Here is a 10,794-nt window from a genome sequence, read left to right on the forward strand (position 1 = left end):
TATTTATTAGGCGAAAGAGATAAAGTGCGAGGATGGTTGTTGGGTAATTGTCGGTCAGTCGTTTGGTTCACAGCATGCTTGCAGGACTGCATCCTTTGAATAATAGGCACTAGATTTCTCAATAGATAACTTCCAGGAGCCTGGCGCCAGGGAGTGATGTCCCTCAGCAAACCTTTTGGTGGCAAGGCAGTGTGAGTTTACCCACATCCTGCACTCATGGTAAACAGTTTGCTGTTTGATCATATAGCCTCCAGCGGAATGCCGAGTTGGTCACATCCCACGGGCCTTTGGCTCCCTGCGGAGTAACTGTCTTAGGGTAACTCTTAGGATCCACCTTAGGGTAACGCTGTCTTAGGCTCTTAGGGTAACTCTGTCTTAGGTTAACTCTTAGGCTCTATCTTAGGGTAATTCAATTCATCACAGCTGCAGGTCATCTACTTGCAGAGGAGGCGGCTGCCTCAGTCATCTGCCACATGGACAAGCTCAGGTGCACCCTAAGGATATCGGTTCAGAGGGAGAGGGTGGCTGGGTGTCATGTGCTTAGTCCCTCTTCCAGCTTCACCAGACAGGCACTGTGTCACTGCTGCCACAGGGAGAGGGGCTGAGGGGCAAAGGGCACCGCTGTGTTGACTCTTGCCTGGAGACACAAGGCCCTCCTGGAGGATCCCCCAACACTTAGGAGCATTAGTACAGTGGGATTAAGGGCTTTTTTTTTTTCCTCAAATTGGACAGAGGGACAGATTACTGAGGAATACATTTGGATTATTTCCTTCTGTGACACTCTGAAAGAACTGTGACTGGGGCATGGGGTGCCACTTTCAGAGGCAGAAGTGCTTAGGAAATGCCACAGTGGCACATGGCCTGTGTGGGCTCCAGCAGCAGCAGCAACCCCCAGGATAGAGAGGGCAGCTGAGAACACAAGAGTAGAAAGGCAGTGGCTCCATCATCTCAGAGAGTTCTGTTCAAACATTTTCTAGTATACAGTGAAAAGAGACCTGGTGCCAGGCATGGTGGCTCATGCCTATAATCCCAGCACTTTGGGAGGGGCTGAGGCAGGTGGATTACCTGAGGTTGGGAGTTCGAGCGAGACCAGCCTTGCCAATGTGTCGAAACCTCATCTCTACTAAAAATACAAACATTAGCCAGGCATGGTGGCATATGCCTGTAATCCTCAGCTCCTTGGGAGGCTGAGGCAGGAGAACTGCTTGAACCCAGGACGTGGAAGCTGCAACTACACTCAGCTTGGGTGACGGCGTGAGACTAGGTCTCAAAAAAAAAAAATCTGCTAGTACCCATCTCATAGGGCTGTTAGGAGGAGTAAGTGAAATCAGACTTACAAAGCATTTAGTTCAGCTCAATCAACGAGTTCATTCTCGCCTTGTCCCCACTGCATAGCCCCTAACCCCAAATATCCCAACACAGCTCATAACAATAAGATTCTTGTTTCCCCAACATGTTTAATTGTAAGAATAGAGATAATGGTCAACTCTTGAGAAGAACCAAACTCTGGTGCCATCTTGGAAGTGCTGCATCACCTCCTTTTCTTACTTCCTTGAAGAGCAATATTTCTGGATTTCTTCTGCAAGCCCCAGGCAGTGCAGGATGCGTTTCTTTTCAGCAGCCAGTTCCTTCTCAGAGAACTGGCCCAAGAGTTTCTGGACAAATATATTTTGATCTTTCAGAAATATGTTCTTATTCACTCCTACATTTGGCACATTCTCCAGGGACCCAGACTTGAAATGGAAGCTTAAGTATCTGTTTCGTTTTAGACCAGGCCCTTTTTCTTCAATCCATGACAGTGGGCTGCAAAGACAGAAGACAAAAGAATCACGTTAGAGATTACATAAGAGCACAAGCGGGTGCTTGCTGGCACCAGACTGCCTGGTAACAGGTCCTTGTCAGGTACCCATCCTCCTTGCAGTCACCAGCCTCCCAGAGGCTGTGGGTGACTGTGTCAACCTCACAACCAAAAAGTCTTTCATTTAATTTTGCCATCAAGCAGGGGAATTCCTTCAGTGACTTTTTTTTTTCTTTTTTTTCTGGGATGGAGCCTTGTTCTGTCGCCCAGGCTGGAGCACAGTGGTGCAGTCCTGACTCACTACAACCTCTGCCTTCTGGGTTCAAGCAATTTTCCTGCCTCAGCCTCCCAAGTAGCTGGGATTACAGGCACCTGCCACCACGTCTGGCTACTTTTAAAAAAATATTTTTAGTAGAGATGGGGTTTTGCCATGTCAGCCAGGCTAGTCTTGAATTCCTGACCTCAGGTAACCCACCTGCCTTGGCCTCCCAAATTGCTGGGATTACAGGCGTGAGCCACCGCGCCTGGCCTCCCATGACTAGTTTTAAAAGCTCATAGTACAGTCTACCAAATGTTCTAGGAGATGGTAACAAAGGTTAATTTTAATGCAATTTATTCAGTGCTTTATTTTGACACTGAATAAAAATAAACTTGAGGTATTCTACATAGTCTTCCTAAGAAAATTTCTCATGTCCTTTTTTGTTTTTTGAGATGTTTGCTCTTGTTGCCCAGGCGGGAGTGCAGTGGTGTAGTCTCGGCTCACTGCAACCTTTGCCTCCAGGTTCAAGCGATTCTCCTGCCTCAGGCTCCCCAGTAGCTGGGTTTACAGGCACCTGCCACCATGCTTGGCTAAGTTTTGTATTTTTAGTAGAGATGAGGTTTCACCATGTTGGCCAGGCTGGTCTTGAACTCTTGACTTCAGGTGATCCAACTGCCTTAGCCTCCCAAAGTGCTGGGATTACAGGCGTGAGCCACCGTTTCCGGCCTCTCGTGTCCTGATAAATAATATGGAATCTTGGGATTTGAGGGAATGCAGAATGTCAAGATCTTTCTTGTACCTCAATTTCCTTACTAGTAAAAATAAGTAATGGTAATAAGTATACAGCTTTACCTATCCTGCTGTGACACTGTGAGATAAAAATGCAATTTGTGGCCAGGCCTGGAGGCTGATGTGGGTGGATCGTTTGAGCCCAGGAGTTTGAGACTGGCCTAGACAATATGGCAAAAATCCATCTTACCCAAAAATACGAAAATCAGCCAGTCTCATAACCTGGTCTCAAAATAAATAAATAAGTAGATAAAAAATTTTTTTAAAATGCAGTTTGGGACATGGAAAGTACTATGATTTTAAGAAGTTATTATTATATTAACTGCTCTCTGTCCCAACCCCTCATCTGATACTTGCCTCTCCTGTGCAAAAATGAGAGTCAGGGCCGGGTGCAAGTGGCTCACGTGTGTAATCCCAGCATTTTGAGAGGCCAAGGCGAGCAAATCACTTGAGGTCAGGAGTTTGAGACCATCCTGGCCAACATGGTAAAACCTCATCTCTACTAACAATACAAAAATGAGCCAGGCTTGGTGGCAGGCGCCTGTAATCCCAGCTACTCGGGAGGCTGAGGCAGGAGAACTGCTTGAACCTGGGAGGTGGAGGTTGCAGTGAGCTGAGATCGCACCACTGCACTCTAGCCTGGGTGACAGAGCGAGACTCTGTCTCATTATTAAAAAAAAAAAAAAAAAAAAAAGAGAGTCAGCCTCTGCCTCCCCCACATCTTGCTTCCTCATTGACTCCTACTCAACTTCAAGACCAAACAAGGCACTGCCTCTTGTCAGAAGCATGAGCTGACCTAGTACAGGTTCCCCTTCCCTGTGCTCCTACAGCACCCTACAATATCTTTACCTCTAATTACAGGGTACTACAACTGTCTGTGTACAGGTCTGACCATGGCTGCAATCCTAACACATGGCCACACTAGAGCCTGGGCCACCACTGTCGGTCATTCCATAGGCAGCACTGCTGGGTTCCATGTGCTTTCCCTTCATCTGCAAGGCCTCTCTGCCTTTTCCTAGCGAAGAAGAAACTCCTCAAAATGGACTAGATCAGGCTTCATTCAGGGACTGAAATTCTTTTTTCTTTTTAAAATACCCAACATCTGCTTCTTTTACTACCACCTCTCTGGAAAGGCATCTAGAAACACTCTAAATCCCTTACTGTTCTAAATAATTTACAGAGCCCAGGTGCTTTGGGAGGAAAATTATGAATGTGTTTTTGTTAAAATAGACTTGGTATCAGAAATAAGTCAGAATGTTTTGGGAACAGTGTGACAGGGTGACGGGATGCTGAAGCTGAAGCACAGAACCTCACACTCTGGCTCCACCGAGGGGTGATATGTGTGGCCCTGCAGGGAACATGTACAGTGTTAATGGCAGAGTCTAGGTGGATGGGTGTTTACTGAAAAATTCTTTCAACTTCACAATATGCCTGAAAACTTTCATAGAAAACACTGGAAAAAAATCAGGTCACAGAGTTAACATAATTTCTTTTTCTTTCTTTTTTTTTTTTTTCAAGGAGTCTTGCTCTGTTGTCCAGGCTGAAATGCAGTGGCCTGATCTCAGCTCACTGCAGCCTCTGCCTCCCAGGTTCAAGCAATTCTGCCTCAGCCTGCCAAGTAGCTGGGACTACAGGCGTGCGCCAACACACCCGGTTAATTTTTGCATTTTTAGTAGAGATGGGGTTTCACCATGTTGGCCAGGCTGGTCTCAAACTCCCGACCTCAGGTGATAAACCACCACCCTTGGCCTCCCCAAGTGCTCAGGCCTGAGCCACCATGCCCAGCCAAGGTAACGTAATTTCCACTACTAAATCTGCTATGAATGACTTGTGTGACTTAGGCAACCTGCTGACATTCTGTAAGCCTCTGTCTACTGACTGGCAGATGGGATTATGTTTGCTTCCTTTACCCCACAGGGCTGCTGAGAGGATGAGATGAGGCAACACAAGTGCGATCTCAGCACTCTATCTGCAGAAGTAGACAGCCTTTCTGGAGCTGGGAGTGAGGGTCGAGCCCCTCGGGGCTCCCTTTGGATCATGCTTGCGAATGTACTAGGATGTCCTTAAATTTCCTCCTCCTCATGGCTTCTCATGACTTACCTTTTCTTCTCTGTCTCCAGACACACTGTCATTTTCATATACTGATCTTCCTTTCGCTCTTCCAAAGTGGCAGACACAAGAGAAAGCTCTCCAAAGAGGGAGACCAGCCAGGTCAGGCGAGAGATGCCGCTGAATGCTGGGAAGCCAAACCGCTCTTCTTCCAATGGGCCAGCTGTGGGAAATCACAAATGCTGTGGGAACTGGGAAGCAAGAATGCCAGGTGGAGAGGAGGACCCTGGGCAGGGGCTGGCAGGGATGTGAAAAGGTGTGGCTGAGTGATCAGCACAATGGGACCTTGCCTTATGTGGTAGGCGGGCAAGGTGATTAATGATACTGATGAAAACTCAGGTGGCTGAATTTAAACTCTATCATAAAAGCATCTCGGTCTTTTCCTGTTTATTAAATTCAGTTTTAGTAAAACATTCTACTGGAAACAGCAGTCAATCCAGCCAAACAGGATAATAAAAAAGTTTCAGGCTTCTAATATATATATCTATGTACACATATGTAGATACACATACATACACACACACACACACACACACAACACGTACCTACATATACATACATATGTATCCTTTTTAATTAATGATTTAAAGTAGTCTGGTAAAAGTAGAAGAATCAAGATATTTTAGCCCCACAAGCCTGTATTCTTATAACTACCCAATGTGTAAGTGGCAATAAGGTGTGAAGGTATGGAGAAAATGGTAATACCTTTGAGCTATTTCAATATCAAGAAAATTGATACAATGTTAAATGTTTTCTTAGTCTTCCTAATCTTGTGAACAAAAAAGTATACTCAAAAGAGTACTGGGGCCAGGCGTGGTAGCTCATGCCTGTAGTCCCAGCGCTTTGGGAGACCAAGGTGGGTGGATCACTTGAGGTCAGGAGTTCGAGACTAGCCTGGCCAACATGGCAAACCCCATCTCTACGAAAAAAAAATACAAAAATTACCCAGGCATGTTGACAGGTGCTGGTAACAGCTGCTCAGGAAACTGAGGCAGGAGAATCACTTGAGCCTGGGAGGTGGAGGTTGCAGTAAGCCTAAAAAGGCCGAGTACAGTAGCTCATGCCTATAATACCAGCACTTTGGGATGCCAAGGATGGCAGATAGCTTGTGCCCAGGAGTTCAGGACCAGCCTAGGCAACATAGCAAGACTCTGTCTCTACAAAAAACACACACAAAATTAGGCAGGTGTGGTGGTGCATACCTGCTGCCCCAGCTACTCAGGAGGCTAAGGTGGGAGGATCATCTGGGCCTGAGGAGTTCGAGGCTGCAGTGAGCCATAACTGTACCACTGCATTCCAGCCTGGATGACAGAGTGACACCCTATCTCAAAAAATATATATATAAATATAAAAAAGAGTATTGGTGTGAGAAATCCATTTGGTCAAGATACTGCTCCTGTCTGCCTCCAGCCAAAATCTTAAACATAACCTAAGTTTAAAAGACTTCATATCTGTTACATTACATTATAAACAAAACATTTCTTATGGCCTTGATATTCACTGAAAACAATGACTAATAACAATGAGTATATTCTTAAAAAGTAATGTCATATATAAATCCAAACAAAAATTAAAATTTTCATAGACAATATGGTTTGAAATCACTAGGGCCTAAGTATCAAACTTACAAAATAAAAAGACTTCCCCAGGGCTGGTTACTGTCTGCTCTAGTTCTTTTTTGTTTTTTTTTTCATTTGTTTGTTTTTGAGACAGAGTCTCGTTGTCACCTAGGTTGTGCAGTGGCGCGATCTCGGCTCACTACAACCTCTGTCTCCTGGGTTAAAGTGATTTTCTTGCCTCAGCCTTTCAAGTAGCTGAGATTACAGGTGCATGCCACCATGCCCGACTAATTTTTGTATGTTTTTAGTAAAGATGGTGTTTCACCATGTTGGTCAGACTGGTCTCAAACTCCTGACCTCAGGTGATCCACCTGCCTCAGCCTCCCAAAGTGCTGGAATCACAGGCATGAGCCACTGTGCCCAGCCTAGTTCTTCGGACAGAATACTAAGCGGCCACCCACAACACTTCCAGCCACTTAGAGAGCTGAGCTCCAATCCAGCTCTGTCTCATGACCGCTACATTGCCTCTGTGAAGTCACTCATGTCTTTGAGCTTCAGTTTATCTGTATAATGGGAGTAGCGAATACCACTTTATAGGATTGTCATATGGATTAAGATAATGCACATCACATACTTAATACGGTTTCTTGTACAAATTAATGGTTTGTACTCACATTACCATTTTCAAGGATGAAGACAGATTTTGAAATGAGGTTCCACTATGTATCAGTGGCTTTACTATGCAAAAATGCAAGGCCATGTCCCCCAGGGTCTCCTTTCTGTAGTGAAAGCCCTCAGGAATGGTGGCTCTGGTGCCCAACGATATAGCCAGAGAAGGAGCCCATCCGAAAGTGACCACAAGAGCAGGAGCTTCCTGCATGCCCATTTCTTATTGCTAACGGAGTTGCTCAAAGAGTGACCAACATCAAGTAAACAGCTACATATACAGCAGATCAGATACTGTGGTCAGCTGGGTACGGTGGCTCATGCCTGTAATCCCAGCACTTTGGGAGGTCGAGACAGGCGGATCACTTGAGCCCAGGAGTTTGAGACCAGGCTGGGCAACATAGAGAGACACTGTTTACAAAAATTTTTTAATTAGCTGGGTGTTGTGGCGCACACCTGTGGTTCCAGCTACTTGGAAGTCTGAGGTGGGAGGACTGCTTGAGCCTGGGAGATTGAGGCTACAGTGAGCTATGACTGCACCACTGCACTCCAGCCTGGGCAACAGAGTAAGACCTTGGCAAAAAAAAAAAAAAAAAAAAAAATTGTGGTTGCCGCCAACATCCTTATAACTTGCTAGAGGAGGAAGGGAACTCTTCATATTATATTTGCTTTGCAAGGAAGTATAAAAATATTCTCCTCCTAATGAAGTATAAAAATGTTCTCCTCTCCGAGCACCTACCTCTCAGTCCTTTTAAAAGAGTTTTAATGTACAACTTCCTGTTGAAAAACAATCTCCAACTAGTTAATAGATTGGGACAGAGCATAAATAAGCTTGATATTTCTAATCTACTCTTTACCCAAGGGCCACCAAGCAATTAAATCCCATCTGGGAAAATTAAATTGGCCCTGAGTCAGAGAGTCTTGAGCAGAAATGAATACAAGCTCCCATACTAGAGAGCCAGGAAAGAATCTGGCTGGTCTTTGGACCTCACACGTGACCTGTGATCCCACCTAGCACTGACCTGTGAAGAGGAGTGACCCTTTCAGCAGGTCTTTCCCCACCACTTCTTTTTTCAGGAATGCAAATTCCTCCATCAAGAGTTCAACATGCTCCTCGTGCAAGACTTTTCCTGTAACGACAAAAACGGAATAAAAAGGGCAGTTGTCAGTTGTGTCTTGGTGTGCATCCCAGAGTGTACTCTGTCATCCCCTAACACAGGACATGAAGCACTGATAAGTGCCCTGGGCACACAGCCAGGGTTGCCTCCCTACCACTGTCACCCACCCCAGCTGAAGAGGCTGCCACTTCTAAGCTTACAACAGAAGTGAATGAAATGAAGGCCAGGCACAGTAGCTCACACCTGTAATCCCAGTACTTTGGGAGGCCAAGGCTGGCGGATCACCTGAGGTCAGGAGTTCCAGACCAGCCTGGCCAACATGGTGAAACCTTGTCTTTATTAAAAATACAAAAATTACCCAGGTGTGGTGGTGGGCACCAGTAAGCCCAGCTACTTGGGAGGCTGAGGCAGGAGAATCACTAGAACCTGGGAGGCGGAAGTTGCAGTTAGCCAAGATGGCATCACTGCACTCCAGCCTGGGCGACACAGTGAGACTCCATTTCAAAAAGAAAAAGAAAAAAAGAGAAATTCATGAAATGAAAACCTGAGAAGTGAAATGAAAATCTAAGAGAACAATATGGTATCTACCCATGTCCAAAGGCAAGATGAGATCAGTGATGTATCTGTGGGCCAGGAGAGAGTTAGCTACTGTTCTAGACATAAAAATCTAACAGAGTGAGAACGTGGACAGGCATGATGGCTCATGCCTGTAATCCCAGCACTTTGGGAGGCCAAGGCAAGTGGATCGCCTAAGCTCAGGAGTTTGAGACCAGCCTGGGCAACACGGCAAAACCTGGCCTCTACAAAAAATACAAAAATTTAGCTGGGTATGGTGGCATGCACCTGTAGTCCCAGCTACTTGGGAGGCTGCACTGGAAAGATCACTTGAACCTGGGAGGTGAACATTGCAGTGAGCCAAGATCGTGCCACTGCACTCCAGTCTGTCTCAAAAAATAAAAAAATTAATAAAATAAATTTTGGATTATAAAAGAAAGCTGTTAACAATTTTTTTTGCTCTATAAAATTTTTTTCATTTCTAGGCCAGAAGCTTCCTAAAGCACCAGAACTATTTTGTGATTAAGTACAAAGTGTGGTTATGATCTACAGTTTCACTGAAACAGAAATCTGGGCCAGTGGGAGATGCTCCTGAGACAGTTACCTTAGTCTAACCCAGCTTCATAGCAAATGCTGCCAAATGCTCTGGGCTTGTCCTGCACCTCAGGAGCGAGGAGGATGTCTGTCGCAGGAGTCTCCAGAAATGTCAGGTGTGTGGGAGGATGGGGTCCTTCCCACCCACTCCCTAAGATGTGAATGTGGCAAAGAGAACTTCTTGTGATAAGTAGAAGCTTTCTGGCACAAAATGGCTTTGCAACAACTAAATGGCACAAAACGCTTCGCAATAAGTAGAAGCTTTTCTCCTCGCAGGTAGTTGCGCCCACCGCCTCCCACCCCCACTGCCACGAAACTCTGGGGAACATGTTGTATTTTCCCCAGCACTATGTAACAGTCTCTGTGTTTCCATATCCATGGTTATTAAAGAAACTATGAATTTTTCAACTGTCTTTGGTTGTTTTTCTGTCATTCACTCAATGCCTGATTGTGATAAACACACATGGTAACCACAGTACACACACACATCCATATCCATATATTCCCAGGTCTGTTCACTGAAAGGGCTTGCAGAGATAGCCCAAAGCCATAAGCACACCCAGTGTCCAATCTTGCCATCAAAACGTTACTAGCCATTGGAGAATTGACTAATTCCAAGGCTGAGACAGAGAAAGTACAAGATGAGCCTTAACCACTTTGTGCCAGAAAGCAAGAATTCAAAGAATAATGGAAACATAACAAAATGACAAGGGAGCTGGCAGGAAGAGGTTCCCCACTGAGCAAATTTGGAACAATGTGGACATCAATATGAATAATAAAAAGTAACAACAGAACTGAATAGAAAAACAAAGCCATGAGTTCCTACTGACATAAAATAATAAATGAATATCAGAAAGTGTGATGAGAATGGGTATTTAACTAGTTATAAACTACCTTCTCACAAAATAATCACTGATTACAAAGGGAAAAAAAGTAACTTTCAGTGGAAAAGCCCGTCAGATACCACCTAATGAAGTTATATCATTAGTAATTAGATGAACTGATAAAGGATGTTACCTGACAGAACACAATGTGAAAAACAGCATCGTTTCCTTTTTTTTTGGTGTGTGTGAGATGGAGTCTCGCTCTGTCACCCAGGCTGGAGTACAGTGATGTGATCTCGGCTCACTGCAACCTCTGCCTCCCGGGTTCAAGAAATTCTCCTGCCTCAGCCTCCCGAGTAGCTGGGATTACAGGTGCCCACATCATGCCTGGCTAATTTTGTTGGTATTTTTAGTAGAGACGGTTTCACAGTGTTGGCCAGGCTGGTTTTGAACTCCTGACCTCAAGTAATTCCTGGCCTTGGCCTCCCAAAGTGCTGGAATCACAGGCATGAGCCACTGTGCC

The 10,794-nt window shown here is 45.2% G+C and overlaps 1 protein-coding gene across 3 annotated transcripts in view; it reads right to left on the bottom strand.

Moving 5' to 3' along the window:
• Positions 1–1,437: 1,437 nt before the first annotated feature.
• The window catches only part of BLVRA (biliverdin reductase A), a 47,756-nt gene continuing 38,399 nt past the window's right edge, over positions 1,438–10,794 (bottom strand). For all 3 annotated transcript variants that reach the window (XM_011958784.1, XM_011958785.1, XM_011958786.1), the window contains 3 exons: positions 8,203–8,310; positions 4,947–5,118; positions 1,438–1,803 (listed from right to left, as the gene is read on the bottom strand). In XM_011958784.1, coding sequence (XP_011814174.1) covers positions 1,545–1,803; positions 4,947–5,118; positions 8,203–8,310 — 539 coding nt within the window. In that variant the 3' untranslated portion in view covers positions 1,438–1,544. The remainder of the gene's footprint in view (positions 1,804–4,946; positions 5,119–8,202; positions 8,311–10,794) is intronic.

This window comes from Colobus angolensis, unplaced genomic scaffold (genome assembly GCF_000951035.1).
Source record: "Colobus angolensis palliatus isolate OR3802 unplaced genomic scaffold, Cang.pa_1.0 Scaffold475, whole genome shotgun sequence".
Lineage (NCBI taxonomy): Eukaryota > Metazoa > Chordata > Mammalia > Primates > Cercopithecidae > Colobus > Colobus angolensis.